The following is a 26184-nucleotide window of genomic DNA, read 5'->3' on the forward strand; positions in this document are numbered from 1 at the left end:
GTAAAATGGTTCACAGAAGCCACATAAAAACGAGTTACAATATTGAAGTCGGCTGAAAAAACTATCATAGCTTCTAATTTGACAATCTTAGATTTATAAACAAAAAAAAGTTTAGGAGATCTGCAGAACTCTTACCAGCTACACATCATAGGCAGCCAACAGCTCTCAGTATTGCTTAAGTTTTACGCCACTGCTGTTTCTACTACTCTCTGTGTTCACCGCAGTGCAATGAATTTTACTTCTTTTTTATTTTTTTTTTCTGCACTTGTACTGTGCTATCGCACTAAGTATAAGTGATAGCTAGCACATTGTAGCTGAAAGTACTATCATACTTAATATCGGTGAGGAAAGCATGCGTGACATTATGAAGTCTCATTGTGAGACACGAAGGATGTGAGAGAAGGTTTGTGAGGGTGTAGAGAGAAAGTTGTCAGAGGTGTTATAGTATCAAATTATTCCATTCTGCTTATATTCCGACCGTCCTGACATCATATTTATGTCACTGTCGATGCAAGCATAGATGGGAACCTGCAACTTTTTCTGAGCAGCCCAATCACATTCTCATCTTGTTCAAGGAGGTGTCTCTCTCTCTCTCTCTCTCTCTCTCTTTTTTTTTTTTTTTTTTTTTGAAAAAGAATTGCGTCACTCACTCTGGCATGATTTCTTTATCTCCCCAGCTGACACTAGCAGATGAGTGTGCAGAAGTGAAGAGTGTTTTAGTAGGGCCGAGGTCGCAGAGTGAAAGTGGAACACTGAGGGATGAGGAATGCACCACCACCTTTGATTTGTTCACTTCCCATTGACGTTGCGGTGGCTTGCACCAAGACGTTAGATTTAACGCATTCTGAGTTAACAGGAGTTGCCAGAGCGATGTCACATATGTGTAGAAATAGCTCCAAAGCGTTATACTCCACACAAGATACTTATTATACATAAATTCATTCTCGCTAGTTGCTACAAGTAGTCAGCACCAGAATGATTGGTGGAGGGGAGCCATCTTCTGTTCCTTTCAGATTGGGACACTCTCCGGCTATATCGAAAAGGTTGCAGCTTTATTCAGTATATTAATGCACTGTTTGGTGTGTACACGCCACTTCGACATGACTAGTTTTCATGGCTTTGTGGCTTCGCTTGAGATACAGGCAATGTTAATACAATGAGAAAATTTCTGACCAATAGTAAAGTATTCCAATATTTTTTTTTTCTGAGTTCTTCATTAGTACTCCATTATTGGCCAAAAGCTTGTGGGTCGTGCTCACTGCACTTGTCTGATGTGTGATGCTATTAAAACCGCAAAAATGCCAGATCTCATAACATGTACAGCACTCACGGATTGAAACACGACATCATTCTTTTTAGTATAACGACTGCTAAGGGTTCAGTAGCAGAAGTAAGTGTTTTCCTTTTTTTCTACCTAATCATGCATTAAGTCTGCACAGTACTCGCGGATTGAAACGCAAAAATTTGTGGTTTGTAATGCTCGTACGTTAGTTTCCAGCGTCTACAGTTTGTATCATGTCGGCGTAATTTTGCATCTAACACTTACATCAGAGCTCACATTACCTTTAGCGGCCAGATTTGCAGCGACATGATGCGGTTATCACAAGCAATTGCTCATGGCAGTCGTTTTTTATTTATTTATTTACAAATACTGCAGGCCCTATTCGGGCCCAAGCAGGAGTTGGAACAGCATTAACATAAACAATAACAACAATACTGATTACAACAGTCGCTAAATTACCGGTAAAGCAAACGCAAACTACAATCAACATATGCTTCGCAATTCCAAACACACAACATTATAACCGTGATAAAACATGCACATACAACAATTCAACACATGAGGTAAATTCTCTATACATAAAAAAATGAACGTGGGAGTCAACTGCCAACATAGCTGTTCAGCATAACATAGCTTTACATGTCAAACGAAAGGTTATTTAAAAACTGAACAAACGATTCTGTTGTATTAGCGTTAACTACTTCTTCGGGTAATTTATTCCATAGTGATATTGCATGCGGAAAAAGGGAATGCTGGTGTATTTTAAGATTACTAAATGGCTGTTTAACGGTTTTGTTGTGGTTTGTACGACCCGACCGCATGGGGGGCTCAGTTAAGTAACTTTCACGAGGAATTTTATAGTGACCGTGGTACAGCTGATATAAAAATTTCATACGAGATACATTTCTGCGATGAGCTAGTTTTTTCAATTTTGCCCTGTCGCGAAGAACGGACACGCTTGAAAAACGCGAGTATGTGGTGTATATAAACCTCAAGGCCAGATTTTGCACTCTTTCTAATTTCCCGATTAAGTACTTTTGATGCGGGCTCCATATCAGATCCGCATATTCTAATTTCGGTCTGACGAGAGTCTTGTATGCAGTTAATTTTACGGTTGATGACGTACGACGCAATTTTCGTTTCAAAAATGCGAGCTTTTTTAGCGCGTTGCTGCACACATTTTCTATATGTGTTTCCCAAGTTAAACTGTTTGTAATTGTAACACCTAAATACTTTACTTGATTGGTTTTTTTAATGTAAGCAGTATTAATAGTATAAGAAAATTCCAAGGGTTCTTTTTTGTTGCTAAATGTAATACACGCAGTCTTCGAAGTATTAAGCTTCAATCCCCATGTTTCACACCATACGCTAATTGAGTGCAACGTATCATTGAGTCGAACTTGGTCGGAATGGTCAGTCACATTAGCATATACCACACAATCGTCGGCAAACAGTCGGATCTTCACAGGCGAATGAACAGATAAATAAATGTCATTTATATAAACTAAGAACATTAAGGGGCCGAGTACCGAGCCTTGTGGCACTCCCGAGTGTACATCCAGTGTATCGGAAACACAATCATTGACCGCAACATACTGTTTCCTTGAGGACAAATAACATGCTATCCAACGAATGATATTGGGTTCAATGCCCATAGAATGCAGTTTGGTTACTAAATCAGCATGCGGAACAACATCAAACGCTTTGGAAAAGTCCAAAAATACTGCATCAATTTGACCCCTCATATTTACTACACTTAGAAAATCATCCGTTATCTCAGCTAACTGTGTTATAGTGGATAAACCAGCCCTAAAGCCATGTTGATTTGCATGAAGTAAATTATTATCCTCCAGATGTGTCATAATCGCTTTAAATAAAATATGTTCTAGCAGTTTACAAGCTGTGGATGTTAAAGAAACTGGTCTGTAATTATTTAATTCTAAAGGGGACCCAGACTTGTGAATCGGAACTATTCTTGCAGAGCGCCAGTCATCAGGTATCACACAGGATTCTAACGACTTTTTGTAAATTATATATAAGTACTCTGCTACCCAGATTGCATACCTGTTGAGAAAAACATTCGATATGTTGTCCGGACCTGGTGATTTTTTAATGTCTAAATTACGCAAGAGATTAAAAATGCCGTTCTTGCTTAAATTTACTTCGGACATCGAAGTACGAAGCATGTAAGGTTGTAAGTGTGCATGCGATGCTTTCAAAGTAAAAACAGATTGGAAGAACGCGTTGAATTCATTTGCAATAGTAAAAGGATCGTCAATGCTTATGCCAGACGTTCTGATCTCTGTGATGCCGCTCTTATCTTTAGATAAATATCGCCAGAATTTTCTTGGTTGCTCCGACATGAAAGAAGTCAAGGTGCAAGAAAAGAACTGGTCTCTTGCGGCACGCACTTTATCCTGAAAAGTGCGTACTAGGCTTGGAAGTACCTCCCTATCGCCACGTTTTCGAACTCGTTTTATTTTGCGTTTCATATGTATAAGGTTACGATCCATCCACGGGTACTCTCTGTTGATACGCTTTTTTTTAAAAGGAACATACGTGTTTTCACAATGAATGACAATGTCTTTAAACTTTGACCACAGCTCATTAACATCATTTAACTCAATAAAGGAAGGGAATAAGGATTCCATGTAACCAATGACCCCCTCATCATCCGCATGCGTATAGTCCCTCACTAATGTGTCGGAAGGTTTAACATAGGACCGTAAACTAGTAATAGGACACTCTAGCACAATTAACTGATGATCGGATATGCCATCCCTAACACTGACGGAGCAATCTGGAAGCGAGCCGCTTGCAAACACAAGATCAAGTAAAGAAGAACTGGAAATTCTTGTAGCATCGGAAACCAACTGGGTTAAGGAAAACGTAAATGCCGTTTGTAGTAAGGATTCAGCACTTTTGACATCTTTGCCGTCATGAGAAAGGTTGCACCAGTTAATGCCGGGAAGGTTGAAGTCACCTGTTACAAGAATGTTCGAGCGCGAATTCGTATTTTGCAGCAAATAATCATATAATGCATCTAAGTATTCCGGAGGGGCATTTGGAGGACGATAGACACCTCCCAGTAATATAGTTTTACCAAAAAACTTTAGCTTGCACCATATGCTTTCGTGATCACTGATGTCATTTAAGCGAGTGAATTTAACGTTATTTTTAATTGCGATTGCAACTCCGCCACCCCTTGATCCTCTGTCTCTACGTATGAGCGTGTACGATGGAGGCACTATTTCTGAATTTTGAACATCTGAATGCAGCCAGGTTTCAGTGATCACTACGACATGCGGTTGATAAGTCAAAATTATATCTTCAAGGCTCTGTAACTTATTCAGTACACTGCGAGCATTTAGCGAAACAAGCCGGAGCGTCTTGACGGATTCTCGTCATTTTTTATCGCGTTTGCGTGTGTTCGTACGTGTGGAACGATAAGAGGATTGTTCGGGTTGAGAAGGCGCAGTGGACAACGCCACTCTGCAGTTGCGCATTGCATCCCATATGTACAGCTTGCCATCTACTCTGAGTTTATCAAAACGAAGAGAAACCTTAGAGCCATTGCTTCTTTCCTCAGCGGCGGAGCGCCATAACTTTGATCGAATGTCCCGAACTTTTTTTGAAAAGTCTTCCGATATGGCTATCTCTGTGCCCTTTAATTTGAAGCAGGCTGACATAACCTTAGTTTTGTCTATGTAGTTGAAAAATCTCAAAATAATAGGACGATGTCGCTGTTCGTGTTTTGGTCCTATACGGTGTATACGCTCTATAGAGTTTATTTCAACACCTAGAATTTTTCTGAAAATTTCTTCGTTAACTTTCCGCTCCAGTTCTTTTGAGTCCTCCCCTTGATCTTCCTTTACTCCATAAACTACAACGTTATTGCGACGACTTCTATTTTCGAGGTCATCTACCTTCTCGGCTAGCTCGAGAACTAGTTGGTTCGTGCTACTGCAAGCTTCATCCATTTTCTCCAACTTTTGCTCACACTTTTCAATTCGGCACAGTTCTTTTTCTATATTGGTAATCCTGGTTTGAATATTTTCGACTGCTGTTTCTACCTGTTTTAAATTAGTAGTCAGTGAAGCCAGAGTCTTATTTGTCTTTGTTTGCTCTTTCAAAATTTTCTGAAGCAACTGACTGCTTAACTGTGTCTCAGACTCTGAGTCAGAAGAGGGACCAGGATTCAACTCTATGTCACCGGACGTTAATAGTAGTAGCCTAATCACATGCAGACAGTCACACAATAGACCGAGCAAACACTGTGGGCTTGGCAACACCGTCAATGTGACCGAATCATCTCTAATAGAAGAAATTTGATACTTGTCACCAACCTGGACAAAAAGAATCGGGATCAGCATCCGTCTGCAACCGGTGTCACCAAGCCCACTGAAAGAATCTTGCAAGGGGCTCCCGTATTTATGCTTGAAATGGCCGCTATCCGATGATGTCACCGTGCTGATACGCTGGTACGTTTGATCCACGTGGGGCGTAGTTTCTTGAAGAATCCATGGCGGTGGTATGATGGCCAAGTCAGTCGGCGCATGCTCGTCTGAGGTCCGCTCGAATGTGGGATGAGTTGATCCCACGGCGAAATGCGCCCGCCAGGCGATCTGGACAAAAAGAATCGGGATCAGCATCCGTCTGCAACCGGTGTCACCAAGCCCACTGAAAGAATCTTGCAAGGGGCTCCCGTATTTATGCTTGAAATGGCCGCTATCCGATGATGTCACCGTGCTGATACGCTGGTACGTTTGATCCACGTGGGGCGTAGTTTCTTGAAGAATCCATGGCGGTGGTATGATGGCCAAGTCAGTCGGCGCATGCTCGTCTGAGGTCCGCTCGAATGTGGGATGAGTTGATCCCACGGCGAAATGCGCCCGCCAGGCGATCTGGACAAAAAGAATCGGGATCAGCATCCGTCTGCAACCGGTGTCACCAAGCCCACTGAAAGAATCTTGCAAGGGGCTCCCGTATTTATGCTTGAAATGGCCGCTATCCGATGATGTCACCGTGCTGATACGCTGGTACGTTTGATCCACGTGGGGCGTAGTTTCTTGAAGAATCCATGGCGGTGGTATGATGGCCAAGTCAGTCGGCGCATGCTCGTCTGAGGTCCGCTCGAATGTGGGATGAGTTGATCCCACGGCGAAATGCGCCCGCCAGGCGATCTGGACAAAAAGAATCGGGATCAGCATCCGTCTGCAACCGGTGTCACCAAGCCCACTGAAAAGAATGATGAAAATCATTCTGAAAAGAATGATGTCGTGTTTCAATCCGTGAGTACTGTACATGTTATTATGAGATCTGGCATTTTTGCGGTTTTAATAGCATCACGCATCAGACAAGTGCATTGAGCACGACCCACAAGCTTTTGGCCAATAATGGAGTACTAATGAAAAACTTGGAAAAAAAAATATTGGAATAGTTTTACGTTATAGCAACCCAGGATTAGTGCAGATTAAGGAAAAAATTCCTATTTACTGTACAGCCTGTTCTGAAGTACAACTTCTCTTCAGAACTCATGTTAAAAACAAAAATTTCATGATATATTTCCGAGCTTGGGAACTGCAGAATATCTGATTAGTGCCAATCCTGGCCTTGTTCTTGCATAAAAAGGGACAATAGCATTGTGTAAGCTGGTAGCCATGCACTGGTGAATTCTTAAAGGGACTGACAACTGGCCAGAATATGTGATTAGATCCTGGTGGAAAAAGAGAGACCGTGAATTATAGTGACAGAATCTGGCATTCTTTTCACAATTTGAATAAGATTTGTGCTTTCAATCTGTTTTTGAAAGTCACAGAAACTGGTACGTCGTGCTGTCTCATGGAAAAGCCTTGGTACTGTGTAAAGTTGTTCGGATCCCTGTACACAGTCTGCTTTTGTTTAGGCACACCATAATTCACACTTAAAATTATGGTGTGTGTTATTAGGCATTCCTACTCCATTCTCTGCTTATTAGGAGGTAAAAGGAGTTGATCTTGAGATGTGGCGCTGCCTTCATGGCAACTAGTGGAACTGAAAGCCCATGTCAGGCTGCGGTGCATGAACACGAACTGCAGCAACACAGGCTTGATAAATGCAATGTTACTTTCTTATAGATAAGGCCTCACTTGCTTACTTTCCTCCAATGCCGGCATATAATCGCTACTGCGCTCACCTACCACTGTATTCAGCGTGTGTTGTGTGTACGACTTCATCAGCACTACAGATAGAAAAATTCTGGTAGAAGACGTTTCATGGTGTTTTCCGTGTTACCATCCCATTATAAGACACTCTGATCGGTAAGCTTTCCGGCATACTAAAGAAAACAAGTGCTGTAAAAATTGGTTGTCAGTCCCTTTAACCCCATTGTCACAGATTGCATGTAGGGCACTGGTGCTGTTGCCTTCATGGTGCACCTGAGGTACTGACCTTTAGGTGCCTTTGGTCAATGATTTGTATGATTCCACTGCTTGCAGGTATCCATTCCTAAAAGGCATAATCGTGGAGAGCGACAAGGCATTGCCGTAAGTACTATTGACCGCCTGGCTTATTGCGCAGAAACAAGGCTTATAAAATGATTACCAATTTTTAAGTTTTCTGAATGAGCACTTGTGCATATTGTGGATATCACTATTCATAAGTTAACTTACGAAGAAGTGCATATGTACATTTTTATATTGTCTAAATATCTGTTTTCTGTGGGCTCAACCTCTGAGAGGTGATAGTATGCATTGCATTGTTTGTCAGATACAGATGTGTAGAGATCTGTGTGAACAAACGTATTGATTGAAATAAATATGTTCCCATGCTTCATCTATGCATTGCTGTTCTTAATGATTGGAGGACATATATATATATATATATATAGTTATACACGGCTGCATTCTTTCACAGGGCTTCACACTCGATGATGAACACATCAGAAGCTTATTTTGATGTGCATCCTATACCCTGAAGCCCTGTACAATGAACGAATGCAGCCATGTATCAATCAAAGAACGCTTGGAAGCGCTGAAGTAGCGACACACGAGCACGTGTCCATTTCATATTTGGTGTTTCACGCGCTTTTGTTTTTTTTCTTGGAAAAAACAACCAGGAAGATTTCAGAAAAAAAAAATAAATGCTTGATTCTGGGGTTATTTGAGGCGAGGCACAACATAAAGTTAATATTTTACCGATTCGAGCAAGAGTAAAAAAAGTTGGCTAATTAATTTAATTCATTAATTAGCGCTTAGCCATGAAAAAAAAATTACAGGTTGTCTGTACACACGACTACCACTAATATACAACAGGTAGAACTTTCCTAGAGTGCATGGTTTTTTTTTTTTAATCTTGGTCCAAGTTAGCTGGGACAGCCAGTATATATATTTATATACACACACAAAATTTGTTTTCTTACTTGCCATTACATGCACACTCTTTTTCTCTAATTACAACAACACTGAAATGAAATATACATATTTTTAGGTTGTAATTTAAATAGGTGCCTCTCTTTGAGTGATACCATCATGGGGTTGAAAACGGTTAGAATCATAGGTCGGCAAAAAATGTGGAGCTCACTCAGACTCGCTCATGAAATATATTTTGCCCTTAAAGCTCACTCGGGCTCAGATTCACGAAAATTTTCCTCAACCGCACTCACTCGGACTCAGACTCACTGAAATTTTTCTCAGCCAGACTTATTTGGACTCAAACTCGCCAGATTATTACTCACTAGGACTCACTCAGACTCGTGGCTCTATCCGAGTCTGAGTAAGTTGACTCATGAGTCCATTAGCGTATAATTGGCTTTATTGACCATGGTGTCAATGCTCTTTCACGCCAATATCTCGCATAATTGGTGCTCTACTTGGCGCCTTTTGATCTCGTACCTTGAAATATGAGTTATCAGTGGTTGCAATCCAGTAAGGACATTTTTATTGAAAGGGATGACTCACACGAAATATTTTTATCAAGAACTTCCTGTGAAAGAGTTTTCGAGGGCAAGTCATGGCACCTCTTTCCCACCTCTGTAACTCACGCCTCTGATCAATAAATATGGAGATGGCGTATGAACTCTAGGGCTTTGAAGTACGTTTGAGTCAACGGGAGTATAAACGTGAGCCGAAATAAGGCTGATAGTAATGCTGAAGTGGTGTAGAAAGAATGATAGGTCGACAAAAGGGTGTGGAGCTCACTCAGGCTCACTCAAGAAATATATTTTGTGCTTAGGGCTCACTTGGACTCAGACTCACCGAAGTTTTCTTCAACCGGACTCACTCGGACTCAGACTCGCTAAAAATTTCTCAACCAGACTCACTCGGACTCAATCTCACAGAAATATTATACAGCCAGACTCGCTCAGACTCACGGCTCAATCTAAGTCTGAGTGAGTCGACTCATGAGTGAGTTTGCCAACCTCTGGTTAGAATTTGGCAACTACGGGACACAGGACCTGAACAGTCCTCATCGCCATTAAAGGCGCACTAAATAGGAGTGCTGAATGACTTTAGATTGATCCATTCAAAAGTATCCATTCAAAAATCTATCTTCATTCAGATCATGGAAGAAGGTTCATTACTGCAATAGATAATGAAGACCAACCTTTTATATCTTGAATTTCACTCAGAAACACCTGTGTGACTACGTCAGACACGTATTTATAATATATTTTTTCATATTTGAACCACTGTGGAGTAGTAAGGGGTTTCAAAACTTGTGAAGTTCTGTCTTGTATATTTTTTATACATACACAATTACACAGGCTCAAGCAGGTGTTACCAAAAACTATGACACTACAGCAAGCTGGTAGAAGGTGGCATCCCCTCCCATCTCTCTCCTTTTTTGCATCTTATCAGACTTATCTGGCTTCCTTTTATAATATCCGGTTTTGTTGTATTATCAAAGCACTATTTACTAATACTGCTCAACTTGTTTTTCTCTTTGGCTTCACTGTTATATATCTGTCACGTGGGCACCCATGAACTCCTTTTAACTGCTTTGTCAACGGAGATGTGCTTTGCATCACATGGTCTGCCTTAAGTTAGATGCAGCTTTTCACGAAGGGAGTCCAGCAATCTCCATTTATTGAAGTACTCTTGTCCCCGGTAATCCGTAGTTATGAAAAAGCTTTGAACATTATTAAATTGCCACAGTCAAAGGAATACAGTCATACCTCGATGTATGAAAAATTCGCTACATCACGAATTTCGTTAAATCGAGGTTTTAGTATTTAAGTTAAAAAAAATGTAACTTTTCAGGTCATTCATGGTGATAAAATTTCATTAGTAGCTACCTGGGAAAGCTACTTAGTAGTTTTCTCAGGTAGCTTTCCTAGGAAAGCATCATTTGAAATAAGACATAGCTGACATATGCTTTTCCAGCTCTAGACAGCGATTGCAGTGCCTTCAGTACACAAAAACATGTTTTCCGAACATTTACTTCAAACCACTGTTATGAAATTTTGTCAGGTTCCCGTGAACAACCTTCTCAAAGACTTTGAGATCACAAAATTTGGCTCCTATGTGCGAGTGGCCTTGCGCCCCATGGCCACGACAAATGCGCAGCAGTGTTTCTTGTGCGCGAGCTGAATACAGAAAATGCGCATCATGGTGGTTCGGCTACTTGAACATTTCACGCAAAAGGAAATGTACAGGTGAACGCTGCCTTGGTTGACTTTCTTTATAGAGAGTGAAGCAAGGATAGGCAGGGGGGTTAACCACATCCGGTTTACTACCCTGCACTGGGGGAAGGGATAAGGGGGCAAAAAGAGAGACAGAGGAAGAGAAGAGGGATGGACAGAATCACAAGCACACTTGGGGGAGCACATCTAGTCTACAGGCGGTCACTCATTTTTGCTAAAATTATTAGCCTCAGTGGCCCCGAGTACATGCTTGAAATAGCCAGAAACTTCATTATATCGAGACTGTGTGGCAAAGTTGCTTTGTTAAGCAGCAGAAAAAATGCATGGTTTCTAGTGCAATCAAAATTGGGAAATAAAAATAATTTGTTATATCAAGGATGTCATTAAATCAAAGTTCACTATATCTAGGTTTGACTGTATTGCATTTTAACTATATTAAATGCATCTTCATTGCATTAACCATTTATAACACGAATTTCTTTAAAACTATGCTGCTCACCAGAGTGCAGTTATACTCTCTTCTTTCTCTCGAAAAATCATCATGCTGCCATTTTGGATACGTATCTACGAATGCACCACCATGTTTACGTCTGTGCACCTCGTTCCATTCTTAGTATAGTGAACTTCGTTCTACTAAAAAATTATCAGAAGTCATCGAGGCAAGTGACACAGATGCTTCATCATCCCCTCCAGTCACACCAGCAGCACATGCGAGCCGAAGTGGGGCCCCTTGGCAGCAAGGGCTACATGTCTGGACCAGTGCTTAGTGCTGTGCTCATCTGTTAATGGAAGGAGAATGTAAATGAGCACAATTTCAAAGAAGCTGATGACAACTTTCAGTCTGTCTCACTTCACTAAACCAGGGCACATGGTTTAGCCAATGTGCACAAAAGTGCAGTGTTACCAGCATCTCTGTCAACATTGCTGTTAACATGCCACAGGCACACTTTAATTCTATGAGAATAACTAAAACAATGTTCTTTCATTTTGATTTCAATAAATTATGGGTTTTATAAAGTATACGTATTATGTAGGACGTTTTGAGTTTGATTAGATTAGAAATATTGCTTCAGTACGACTGTGCAATGAAAAAACATGAACAACAAAGAAGACACACCCTGTTGTTCGTGTTTTTTCATTGCAGAGTCGAGCTGAAGTTATGAAATACCAACTTGCCCAAAATGCTGCTCTCATTAAAAAATATTGCATGTGCACATAGTCACAGCAGTGCCTAATGGGCTCCTTGAACGAAAAAAGGGGAATGGATCAAGGGATCGTATCTTTATTAGACATAACCTAATGAAACCGAAAATGAAGCCAGGGAAGGTATAGGGGACAATATTTGTATTTTTTAAGTGTAGGGTAGTAATTATGACATAAGTGGAAAGGAATTAAAGTGTACAAAAAGCAACTTTGCTGCCGGTAGGGACTGAACCTACAACCTTCAGATAACATGCCCAATGCTACGGCTGTAGTTGCTTTCCTGTCCACTTCATTGGGTATTTCTGTGCATGTAATCCTGGGAGTGTTAGCCAGTGCCATTCATAGCCGTGACGGCGAGTGTGGAACACTCTTTTAACAGCAAAACTGTTTAAGGCAGCCATAATTTGTGCAGCCTGTCCTGTGTGGCCTATCAGGTATGTGCCACAGAAATTGGGTAAATCCCACTACTCACCACTGGTCCACTAAAAATGAAGAAGACAACAGTTAGCACAACAAACGGGTATGTGCCACAGAAATTGTGCAGCCTATCAGAAAACTGTCATCATCATAAACGGTATGTGCCACAGAAATTGAGGTAATCCCACTACTCACCATTGGTCCACTAAAGAAGGCAACAGTTAGCCCAACACTGGGAACGGGAAAGGCAGCAGCGTCTGTGAGAAACTATCATCATCATAAACGGGTATGTGTCACAGAAATTGGGTAAATCCCACTACTCACCACTGGTCCACTAAAAAGGAAGAAGGCAACAGTTAGCCCAACACTAGGGAATGGGAAAGGCAGTGGCGGCTGCGAGAATACCCCGAAGCTATGGATGGCTTACGCCATTGATGTGCCTGTAGATCTATGAGAAGTGCAAATGCTTGGTTTCAGTGCGAGCTTGTCTCTCACTGGGCATCCATGTCGTATCTGTGACTATATGAGTGGTTTCAGCACGAGTTTCTGTCTCTGGAGTTTGGACATCCTTGTCGTGTCTGCGACTGTGTGTGGTTTAACTCAAATCTCTCTGCACTGAGAATCAATGTAGAAACAACCTAGCTAAAGCCTAACAATGACCTAGAAGCAGCCTAGAAACAACCCTTATAACCTAGCTAAGGCCTAGAAACAATCTAGAAGCAACCAGATTAGTCTTCAGAATCGTCCAGTTTCGCTGTTTCAATTGGGCTTGCATGGCTTGGTGTTTAATGCAGGCTTTGCCAGTCTGTATTTTTTGTCAGCTGGCATCGCATAGCACGTGATCCTTTTATGAGATGGCAACTAAACAATAACCCTTTGCATACTACCTAAGGGCATCAAGTCTGCCGGGACCCGTTCCAGCATCAAGTCTGCCGGAATGGGTCCGAAGGATCTAGGTAAACAAACAAACAAAAGCTGAAACGTGGTATCAGCGCCTGTGTCGTGTTTTCTTCCTCAGTCCTCGTCCATTTGTAGCGCTGTTTTTTCCTTCACAATGGTATGTAGTTACTTGAAAGGAAATAGTAATTTTTTTTTTTTTTTTGCTAGCTGCTTTACGATCTCTGAAACTGCAGCCCCATAACTCAATGACAGAAAACAAATTCTGTGTACGTACGTTGCACATATTGGCAAGTGCAGAGGCACGTATGTGTTTTTTGTGAGTTGAGTTCTTTTTGGTCAGATGTTACCTTATGTATTATATATTGACTCTTCTTTTCATGTTGCCCATACCAGAGGCTGCATCAACTGGCGAGACATTCTGCAAGGAGGAAATGTCAACTTAGCTGAGGCAGAAAACAAAGTCGGGATGGATGATCCCATTACCATTGTGTTCACTTCTGTGAGTCATACAGATTTGTTTTAGCAATGCCCTCGTTTATGATTAAGTAGATTAATATAGAGCTGGGGGAAGAGGTAATTGCTTGGAACCTCTGAAAACAGACTGAACACATCTACAAATAATATTTTCAATTTGTCTTTGTACTACAATAAAGGAAATGCACAGGCATTTTGGTGAAACAAGAAGCTGCAATGGTATTCCACCTCTACAGTGTACTAATGCACCTTTTTAATCAGTTCCTAACTGCTAGCAAAAGGATACATTTAGCAGGAAGATTAAGTGCGGATGCTTTGACATGCATATGCAATCAAGCACATTCATAACAGAAGTGCTCAATAGATTCGAAATAATTCATCATGCGAGCCATTTCATTGTAAATGTTACACACCGTAACACTGGTGCTACAGCTTGGATGTAAGGAATCCTTCATTATACAGGACATTTCATTGACAAAGTGTTCATTGCAGAGTGACTGTAGTATGCATGGAATTGTAATGGCCTGAGTTTATAGGGTAATATTGTATTAGAACCACGAATATTTTGCTATGTTGCATAAAAGCTAGCTGGTGTTGTAGTCCTCATAACCTATATGTATTAACAAACAGAGCCCGCTATCACTAAATTTGTTATATTTATGACATGCCCTTTTTAATCGCATGTATATTATTATCTGGTATGGGGATCTGCTATTTCTACAATCGTACGTGTGCTACACTCCCTTCAGGGAGGAGTGCTGAGACACATCTATAATGATTGTGACTGTGATCTTAAAGGGGTACTGACTAGGGGTGTGCGAATATTCGAACTTTCGAATATTTTTCTAATAGTGTTTGCTATTCGATTCGATTCGCACTGGAATTTTACTATTCGAACTATTCGAACTTCCCAAAAACAAATACAGTCACTGTCAAATTAAAAATGACCCCTTCAGATTTTTAATATGCTTCACCTCATTGCACTCCTCTCGTATTGCGGTAAAGCTGCCTTTCAAGCTCAGTTACGGTCGAACTTTGTCAAGACACAGTCAACGTCCGATTAGAAGTGGTCTCTAGGTTTTCACTATGCTTCACCTCATCACACCCCGGTGTTGCGGCAAAGCTGCCTTTCAAGATCTGCTATGGTCTAACTTTGCCAAGAGACAGTCAACGTCCGATTGGAAGTGGTCCTTAGATTTTCAATATGCTTCACCTCATTACACTCTCGTATTGCGGCAAAGCTGCCTTTCAAGCTCCGTTACGGTCGTACTTAGCCAAGACTCAGTCAACGTCCGATTCGAAGTGGTCCCTAGATTTTCAATATGCTTCACCTCATCACACACCCATATTGCGGCAAAGCTGCCTTTCAAGCTCCGCTACGGTCGCAAATGGATTAACTGAAGAAAACGCTGGTTCCAGCATGGAGATGAAAGATGTGGCAGAGGTGGGGGCTCAGTTAGTGCTGTTTTGGACCTGAAATTTGGGCAAGTTCGAAAAATTGGACGCCGAAGCTTTTTAACATCCAAAATTTCAGATGTTCTTATATATCGACGTCTACGAGCCAGCTTTGGAACTCTGGACTTGAAGGGAACACACCCTTGTCCGCCACATCAGTTGGACTTCCACAAAAGTTGGAAGAGGAGGAGAGGCTGAGGAAATGGCATCTTTGCCTATCATGTGTAAAGTGTTGTCAGCAACACTTTGGTTGCACCAAATCATGTACATAAATACAATTTGGCCTCTACATTGCCTCATTCTTGATAAGACAACTATGAAACACCACCCTGTGCCAGTGCTTCATCAACCTAGCAAAAAGAAACACTTTCATGTTGCTATCTCATAAGAACATACTTAGGGATTCTCTGCAACTTTTTTCTGTAATTTCACTTCGAAGTATTCGAAAAATGTTTGAGAAATATTCGAAAATTATTCGATTCGATTCGCACTGAACTTTTATTATTTGAATTAGCTTCACACCCAAAATTTTGCTATTCGCACAGCTCTAATAATTTCTCCTGTTCTTCTTCATTCAAATACTTGTTACTCTGTTAACTGTGCAAGGCAAACATTGCATTCTGTACTTATGAATTCACGTTGATTGCCATTTTTTAATGTTTGCTTGTTTCTAATGTTTCATTGTAATGGATATTTTAATGTTTCCACGGAAGTAAGCAGCATGAAACGCAAGACTATGCACACAGCGAGGAATGACGCTTCCTGCTTACTTCCATGGATCCATACCAACTGGCCCAGCTAAAGCCCCTCCATGCGTTTTCCGCCGGCTAGGTTAAGTAGCACAAACTCATCCTCCCCTCTCCCTTTAAACCGGTTCCCTGCCTAGCGAAAGCCAAAGTTCTGCCATGATGTTTCTGCTGCTTTTCCGGTTGATGCACCCGCCCCATGCCCACCCATGCCTTCACGACGCAGAAACACTGAGCAAAAACTCACTCGGCGGTGGGCAGTTTAGGACGAACCTCAAAACAACACTTGCGAAACGGAGAAGGAAATATCTGCTTTCTCGCGTGTGCACATGCGCATGCAGAAACAAGGTGGAAGGAAAAAGCAGAAAGAAGTGGCTCAAGAACTTTCTTCCAGAAGCTCCAGAACCGAAAATTGGCGGTGGTGACGAAACAGTAGATGGCACTACTTAAAAAAGCGGCAGCAGACGCGATGGAGGGTCTTTAGGCCCAGCTAACTACACTTCTGCAACCTTAATGTTGTTGATCTTGCTGTTTTTTTTTTTTGTGCGGTTGTATTTTTTTTTTGCTCTAGCTGTTGGTTACTATGCCTTATTTTTGCTTTTGTTATGCCCATTTCATTATGCTGTACAACTGAATTGCCAAAGTTTTGTATTTTTGGGAGGCTGAAGGTAGTCATGCCATTGGTTCAGCTTATTATCCCGGCTTCCCTAACCTTTATGATGAAAAATAACTGAACTATTAAATGCAGTTTCAACTTCTGTTTAAACCCTAAGCATTCAGGCAGCTGGTTTTTGTTTTTAATCATGCTTTCATTGTCTGTCAAATGAGATCCTCCGGGCATCATTGCAAGAACAAAACGAAAACATCCTGGTAACCAGCCAAAAGTAAAAAAAATTGCAGTCTCTGCCCACCCACCAACCCTTTATGCAGGACCACATTACATGCGCTAGTTATGGCCCGAAAAAATTACCATAAATATTGCTTCCGAGTTCTTCTTAGTGTTTGTTCACGCTATTACTGAAAATGTGACTTCTCGTACACCGATGTTTTATTTGCAATTCCTAATAGCGATGCTCTAAAAGCAGATATAGGGCACCATACGTTTGCTCTTTTAAATTCCACTGTGCTCTTTAAAACGCCAGCAGTTGACGAGTACCTAAATGGCGTGCAGCTGGAGCTAGTCCCAGAGGCCATGGTTTCGCAGCGCGGGTTACCGCCTCCTTCGAGAGATGGTGCCACACTGTGCGGTGCACCAACGTGACATCGCTTCATGGCCTCGTATGCTGAGCAAAGCCCAAGATTTATGTCACACAGTGATAGGAAACAGTGGCATTCATATAAAACAGTGCACAGTGTGATGTGGCGTGGTGTGGTTTGGAGGGATCTGCCCTTGTGGATATTCACTATACCCATTTTAAGCTTGTGGCTAGTATCATCTCGAACCAGTCTGCTTTGCCGGTAGCCATTTCATGCTTACATCTACTCTCGATTACGGGAGAGCCAGTCATTTTCTTGTTTCTTTCTTTTCTTTTTTGATTTTTAGCAATGACACTGCTTTGTGTACACGGAAAGATATTGTGGTACTCTGCAGCTACTCTTTGAGGAATGTTCAAAACTGACGAAAACTGAAAAACACCAGTTTTCATATACTTTCATCCTCAACACATACACAAGTCGTCTGTCACATGATCAGTGGATCACAGATATCCAGTAGTGCGTCAAAATTCTGATTTTACAATTAAAAAATTCGGCAGATCCCACGTACTTTGGAGTCATTGTTATGCGAAGCATGCGGCGGGAAGGTGACTGTGGCGTAATTTTCTTTACTAAGCGAAACGTTACAAAATGACGCTAAAGATTTGTATAAATTTTATACGCACACATATATGTTGAAGAGCCGCATATGTGTTATATAATCAGTTGTTTACAGTTATGTAACGCTGCCAATGGCAACGTAGGTATTGCACCAACACCAGAAGTGGTAAGCTGATATGCAGTGCTTATATTTGTCCCTTATGATAGAGAATGCACGCACGTTTCACGAACCCGTGTGCATGTGTGGAAGAAGTTCTTTACAGTTTTTGAGCAAGATCGTCATCACCGTGATCGGTGAGCACCAGCAGCTGGTCATGACTTGTTATTGGATCAGGTCGTGATCGCGGTGACGAGGAGTCCATGTGTAGTGAAGTATGGGGTATAGTACAGCTGTTGGAAATCGTTATTGCCTTGATCATTTCGTTGACAAATTATCTGTCGATAGAGCCGGCGATATGTCGGAATCTAAAGTCACCCTTCGCGTTGGTGAGGTATAGGCTGTCGAGGCTGGTAGGCCTGTATAGTGCTACATAGACCGACATCAGTGGATGGCGCCTGTCGGATACGTAGACTACCTGGGCTATGTGGCCTACGTAGCCTAGTCTACAAAGCGGCTGTCAATCAAACTGGCATCATCCTCGGTCAGCATGAGGTCATCACCCAGCCTCGTAAGAAATGGACACTGCGTCGTTCTGCCGGACTAATTGCACTTTACGGTGCGATGATGTGAATGTCATACGTAACTTTCGTTAATGTATTCCTCCGGGGTCGAGCAATGCTTCAATATAGCTTGCTGAAAAACATAATGTTTATTAGACTGCTGTAAAAGCGGAGCCAACACTGGAACCACAGATGTTAATCTGATATGACGCCTGTATCGCATACATTGTAGGAGTATCACGTAGTGTTTATTGCTTTCTTATAAAATAAGATAGCAAGCACCACAGCCACAACTGATGTTGCACCGACATTGTGCCTGCATAGGCTGTTTTTCCAAACCAGTTTATAGACCTGGCGTGGCTCTGGTAAAATACCTGATTGCCACACAGAATGCTTGGGTTCGATTCCTGCTGAGATCCTAATTTTCATTCTTTCCATTCGTCGGGTCAACGCTGCCGTGGTTTTTCTTAACGCTCTCGCATTTAATGTCTGTTCTCACCGTTCTTCGGTAGATATAAACTGTCAATCACCTGTGGCGCATACCCGTGCACCGCGGCCCGTGGTATACGGGTATGTGCCGCATGCGTCTGGAGGAAAGGGTTTGACGACGTACGCGGCAAGATTTTCACGTTATTCATGTCATGACCAGACAGTCATATTCGTCAAATCCTCTTACCCTCTCATGCCAATTCTTGTCTACACCAAGTTAAGGAGGCGATCATGACAGCCCCCATACGTAGGCGGCTAGACAGACAGACAGACAGACAGACAGACAGACAGACAGACAGACAGACAGACAGACAGACAGACAGACAGACACAGACAGACAGACAGACAGATAGACAGATACTTAGACAGATATAGATAGAAACGCTCAAAGTGCCAAAGGTTCGCTAAGAAATGCTTCGCATTTAATATATGAACCACGACTTCAGATTACTATACAAATATGGACATGCTGTCTAAGACATGTGGATCGCTTCACATGACATGCTCTGAAGGTATAGCAAATGCCTAATCTCTGAGCTGCAGCATGTCGGAATTTATTAAATTTATTAATCATGAACCAACCAGCCCAAATGCGTGCCTTATTGCTGGCAGAACCAATTATATCTGCAGCACCACGTCCACATGAGCTGTGTATTTAGTGTGGCCTGAGCACTTGTCTTTCAGTTTAGTTCGGCATTTGTTTTTCTCTATACCTGACATTCCTATTAAAATGTTTTAATTTTTACAGCAGTCATTGTACTAGAAAGAGCTAACAAGAAAACATTAATATTTGCTATGTGCTCATATTCACAGAAAGCTGTAGTGCTTCATTTATGGTGACCCACCGAAGCAGCAGAAAACGGTACTCCTGTCATTGTGTCAGTGGCATGCTTTGGCACTGCAAAAGTTAACAAAATTATAAAAGGCTTTATTCACATTTTGACAAATTATTTACTAAAAGACAAAAGAAAATATTAGCTGAAGCATAAAGTTACTTATGCTTCCATCACTCTAGCAGAAATTTGCCCATTTCTGACTTTCCATTTTCTTGCACTGTTTACATAGCTTTTCTCTCTATGCTGTGTATGCACACACCTGTGGTTATTTGGGCAGTCTCCATAATAATGTTATAAATGTCAATAATTGTGTTCTATGGTTTGCTAACTTTGACACCCACATCATCATTTTCTTTTTCCCTGTTTGTTTCTATACCTCAAATTGTTTTATCTTTTGTCTTTTTTGTACTATCGCACTCAGTATGAGCTACACCATGCGAGCGCGTGGCCAAGCGCTCTGCATGGTTGTACAGTGGCGCCGATCATGGCATATTTTCGAGTTATCGGGAGAGAGTTTGGCTGTCCCTGCGAGCGCGCATCGCCTCCACTTGCTTTCACCCTTGCCCTCGTTTTGCCCTGCAGTGATATCAGCTTCGAAAATGATAACTTCGAGGGTGAAAGCAAGCAAGTGGGGGCAATGCGTGCTCGCAGGGATAGCCAAACTCTCTCCCAATATCTCGAAAATATGCCATAATCGGCACCACTGTACAACCTTGCAGAGCGCTCGGCCACGTGCTCGTGTGATGTAGCTCATACTGAGCGCGATGGTACATTGTGTCTTGTGTATTATTATACAAATGCATCAGTACAAAGTTTTCAATGCTGCGCCTTGGCACTGTTGTTGTTGTTGTTGTTGTTGTTGTTGTTGTTATTATTATTATTATTATTATTATTATTATTATTATTATTATTATTATTATTATTATTAATATTATTATTATTATTATTATTATTATTATTATTATTATTATTATTATTATTATTATTATTATTATTATTATTATTATTATTATTATTATTATTATTATATCAGCTTCTGTATTGTCCAGATTAGATTTCTGATGCCCCATTGCTTTTCTGCAGTTGCGTCATTTAAACTCTTATCACCTGTCATTTGATATTTATACATATAACACACATAAGTACAAGCACAGGTTTTTTTCAATTCTCTTTCATTAATTGCAACATGTCTATTCAGGGGACCACGGGAACTCCAAAGGCAGCTATGCTTTCCCATCATGGATTTGTAAACAATTCAATCATGTATGACCATGGTGCACCTGATCCTGAGGTGAGCGCTGTTTTGTATCAATCTTTTTGTGCCTTCATGGCAGGCTTTAAAGTCATTAGGGCTAATCTTCCTTCTGCGTATTACTACTATGTTGAAACTTTACTGAGAATGGTTCATAAGTAAGTCAGTGCCTCATCAAGTGAGTAAAATCAAAAGTACAGTCAGTGAGTCCTTGGAATTTAATATTGAGTTTTATGTTCTTTAACTCATGCTAATTAGAAATAAGAAAATTCTGTTCTAATGCAAAGAAGATTAGCAGAAGCACAGGAAATGCAATTTCAGGCAACACATCAATGTATCAAAGCAAATAACTCTCCCTGTGCATGTTCTTTAGCTACGTGTGCACACTAATTGGTTGACATTGTTTCACTGTCAAGCAACGCCATGTGTCATTTCTGTTAAAATTAAAAATACAGTCTGTTGTTAATTAGACACAAGCATGCTCGTTTCCGTCAATGTGACACACAATCTTCTCATTTTCACTACAGTTCAAAGACAGTTACTGAGCCATAGCCAGTCCCTTTAGTACTCATCTGATGTGAACTCTTCAGAGGCAGAATATTTGTGTGCTTTTTGTCTGGGGTATCATACAGAGGCACTGTCCTGCACATGTTTACAAGGGGTACATGAAAAAAAGATGCTGATGTATATAAGATATTTAGGATCACTTGGTTTTCGTTTTAATCCAAAGCTTCAGTAGTTTACATGACACATAGAAGCTTGTTTGGTAATTTTTAAATGAATGAAATCTATTTGACCCAGTTTCATTTTCAGCATCACTAGGATAGTTATTTAGTGACGTAAAATTAAAGCTGTGGGCTTTCAGACTAGCATTCCATATCTTCAAATTTATTCAACTAGAAATTATGAGTTTGACTGATTCTTCTACTTTTTAATGGAAACGTTGGCTGCTTGTGACATAGAGCAAGTCATTTCAAGATTATATGCTCTAGTACAATTTGCCTGTACTGAAAAAACTTGGCATACACAGTGCTTCTAGTTTGCCTTATAACACCTGGCTAACACTGTTCTAACTTGTGATTTGCTCACTGTGGGTGCTAACAGGTTAAGCTTTTAAAGGGGCCCTGCAACATTTTTTTTAACATAGCCACAAAAAAACCACTCATGAGTAGTCAAGGCTCCTTTGAAGATGCAAGCCAAATATTACAGTGCTGCATGCAGCAAGGAACTTACAGTTTAACTTCAAGGACAACCGAAAATTGCTCGCTTACCTCTCGTCAAACTACATAGTCAAATGATGTCTGTGTCTTCAAAAGCACCAAAAATGTATTTTATATTTGCACTTTCAGTCTTGATAGATGGTCATCTGCTTAAGCTTGAGTCAATCATTTGTCTTGTTCTGAACCTGCTACGACAATGCTTTACCGATGCGCATCATTGTTTACAAAACCACTGGTATGTCTTCCAGCGCATGCTTGCACTCTCCTACGTGCCTTGCGAGCTGCACACCTTAGCATACATTGCTTGGTTTTTAGTTTGTTGAAACTGCCTCAAAATGCAACGTCTGTATTTGGCTGCTGTCTGCTGGCCAAGTTGATGCTGGACAAGGCCTGTGCTACTCTAGGTTCTCGTAGAGCTTGCCCAGACTTTAGAATGACAGTCGTGCTTCTTGTGGTGCGTAGGTACCAAGGCCACCACAGGCTACCGCCATGTGCTGGCGCGGCATTCCTCTGAAATGCTCAAGGCCATGGCGTGCTCTGACTTGGTTTCCTTCCACACCATCCCTTGTCATTCCTCCTTGTGTAGCTTCCAGTGCGCTCGTCAGGACAAGAGGAGAGAGAAAGTGCTCAGAGCCTGCGACAAATCCCTGTAGCTCCACTTATACTTGACAGATTTTAAGAAGTTTTGTGGCAAGAAATTCATGAGGCAATTAACTCCTATAGAGAGGTCACTCGGCGATTACTTGGAAAGGTGTTGCATGGCCTCTTTAATATAGTATGCATAGATCAAGAGAGATGGCCTCTTCACTCTTATATTACTATGTTGTCTACTTTTTGTGGCTGCAGCGTTCAATCCTGTGCAGTCCTTTGCCTTTGTTCCACGTTTTTGGCATGACAATCGCCATGGGTTTGACTGTTATAAGAGGAAACTGTGCCGTGATTCCATGTGCTGGTTATGACACCAAGGAGGTTCTCAAATCTATCCATAACTACAGGTAGGTAAGTTTACCGGTCGGCTACTATGCATTGCCCTATTATTGAATGATGCATTTCTTCCTACTCCTCACTTATTCCATTTTTCTGCTATTTGAAATGCAAAATGTGGATGATGAAAGAACCATGAACGCCGTGTGTAAATTTGCCAGTCAGCCATCAGCTGTGCTGAACTTGGTCTATTATGATGTTGCTTTTATACATAAAACATATAGATGCAAGAAAGAGCTTAGATCACTGCATGCATTATATGCTTTCCCAGGTATCATTTTTAACTATATTAATGTTTACATTTGTTGTCTCAAGCAGTGTAAACTCAAGCACTTTACTATAGCTACTGCACTTAAAGGGATGCTGCGACACTTTTTGAACATGGTGAGTATACGCTGCCGATTGGTAGGCAAGGCACCTGTAAACATGCGAGCCAAATATTATAGCACTGCACACTCCATAAATGTCATAGAATGCTGGAAATCGCTAACTCTTCTCTCGGCCCATTCCGTGACAGACTGGCCCGACTATGTCATAGGCGGAGAGACATAGCCATTGGCCGATTTGAGCATTTGTGTGCTGTGTAGTTACCGCAGTTGCCACGGGGTGCCACCATGTACCTGCACCATGCTCTATAGTGCTAGAATTGCACCCTATGGACTTGCACTAGTGTGCTCGTGATTACACCGAATGTGAACAGACATGTTCAAAGCAAAAAAGAAAAGAAAGTTCTCGAAGTCACCACACGCGCTGACATAGCTTCTTGCCCCTTCTTTATCCACTCCCCCCCCCCCCTTTGTGTAGCTTTCCGCATGCTCGTTGGGACGAAAGAAAGCTCTGTCGCTCTCCTCGTACTTTATGGATTAAAAAAATTTGGGGCAATAGATTCATGAAGAAATAAACTCCGATAGTGAGGTTATTTGTTGATTCCTCGGGCCCCTTTAATGTTGCAGAAGTTGTCACGCATGAAGTACTAGTTGCAGCTTCTATAGTTGGGTGCAACTTTAGAAGGCAGTGAGTGGCACCAAGGCTGCATCAATGAGCGCACGCTCTAGACTGATGTCATTACTGGGTCGTCAATGATCCTGCCCTAAGCACATGAGTGGGACTGTTTCTTTAGTCGTGGAGGCAATCTTCTGCCACACTTTGGTAATCTGAGCGGGGTCTCTCCTGCCTTCTTAAATTGTATATGACTATACTCTGTGTGTCACTACCATTGCATTTCTTTAGCATTTCCAGCTGTTGCATGCAGTTTTTGACTGATTATTCAGACATGACAGGGACTGCTGAACATATTAAATAAATACCCAAAAGTGCTGCACATACTTTGCCAGAAATTCAGTTTAATTATTCCACAAGTGGTCAAAAAAAGATAGTCAATGCATTCCGTCATGCACATATGCTTGAATGTGGCCTAGTTAGCTTATATTTTGATCACTGCTGTGCTGTCACTACAAACACACAAATGTATGGCCAACATATACATCTCCTGGCAGCTTAAACATAAGTTGACTGCTCACGAATAGCCATTCATTGAGAGTTTTTTTTTGCAACAGTTGTTATGCACGTAATTGTAGTTGGGGTGTTGTATTGAACCACAACTGAACCGCATGCCAGAACTGAACCGGAACTAAAGCAAACTGATATTCTGCCATCTGGGAACTAACCCAAACTGGAACTTTTTCAAAGCACTGTTCTCAAGCAAGTTCAACTGCAGAGTTCTAGAATTGTTTTGAAATTCTACAGCCATGCATGCCACTTCGTTGCCAAAAACAGGTGACACCTGTCGCATTGATTTTACTCAGTCCATGGACTGCTGCCTCAGGAATAGTCATATAACTCAGCTCATTGGCTATGCAAAAGTACGTTTGATTGGCTCATTTGCGCAATATGGTGGCCACACACTGTCTAGACCAGGGCTGCACAAAATAGCCTTTCTTACTTCCTGTCTACAGGTAGCAGTAATAATTCAGTTAAGGCATGTGCCCTCCAGCATAATAAGTCTAATCATAGCTGCCTTCAGAGACAGTAGGTTATGGTGCCCTTAAACATGCTTCGATTGAATTGTCACTGGTGTATGCAGACGGGATGTATGAATAGGTCGTGTGCTCTCTGTGTTATTGTAACTTTTTTTTGCACAATTTTATTGTATATGTACAGTTTAGTGTCCCGAACAGGAGACAAAGAGGAGCGGTAGCGTGAAGAGAAGACGAAGATCGAATGAGGAGATTAAACAGTTAACAACAGTTATACCAACGAGATTTAACCCAAGACCGAAGCTACCAGTTAAACGTCATTGTTTATTATTCCTACACCTTTTCAAAAGCTGAAGTAAACTGCACGACCTTGGAAAGGGAGGCCTTAGCAGTGGTGCTGGCATTGCGGTACTTCAGAAGTTATTTGGAAGGCCATCGATTTAAGCTTTTCACAGACAATCAAGCTTTGACGTACCTTCTGAGCCTTCGACAACCAAAGGGCAGAATGGCAAGATGGATCAGCAAAATTCAGCAGTTCACGTTTGATGTTAGCCACAAACCCGGTGACAAACTACCTGACGCGGACGCCTTGTCAAGATTGCATATAGCACAAACAAATGACTATCAAGAGGCACACGTCGCAAGTGTATGGGAAGGCACCGAAAAGTTAGGACTGATCCAACGGAAAGTTTGTTGTGCCTCGAAGCTGCATATCAAAAATATTGCGGGTCTGTCACGACAGTCCACACTCAGGTGGTCATGACGGCTTTTGGTGGACTTACTGGAAGATTCAGAAATGTTTTACTTGGAAGAACGTGAAGGCCGACGTAGAAAATTACGTAAGAACTTGTCA

General features: G+C 41.4%; 1 protein-coding gene across 1 annotated transcript in view; it reads left to right on the top strand.

Annotated features, from left to right (window-relative positions):
* The window catches only part of LOC119405135 (medium-chain acyl-CoA ligase ACSF2, mitochondrial), a 132571-nt gene that overhangs the window by 81896 nt on the left and 24491 nt on the right, over positions 1–26184 (top strand). Inside the window, exons 6-9 of the mRNA XM_037671936.2 lie at positions 7759–7806; positions 13818–13923; positions 21098–21190; positions 23218–23366. Coding sequence (XP_037527864.1) covers positions 7759–7806; positions 13818–13923; positions 21098–21190; positions 23218–23366 — 396 coding nt within the window. The remainder of the gene's footprint in view (positions 1–7758; positions 7807–13817; positions 13924–21097; positions 21191–23217; positions 23367–26184) is intronic.

This window comes from Rhipicephalus sanguineus, chromosome 1, assembly GCF_013339695.2.
Source record: "Rhipicephalus sanguineus isolate Rsan-2018 chromosome 1, BIME_Rsan_1.4, whole genome shotgun sequence".
Taxonomy (NCBI): Eukaryota; Metazoa; Arthropoda; class Arachnida; order Ixodida; family Ixodidae; genus Rhipicephalus; species Rhipicephalus sanguineus.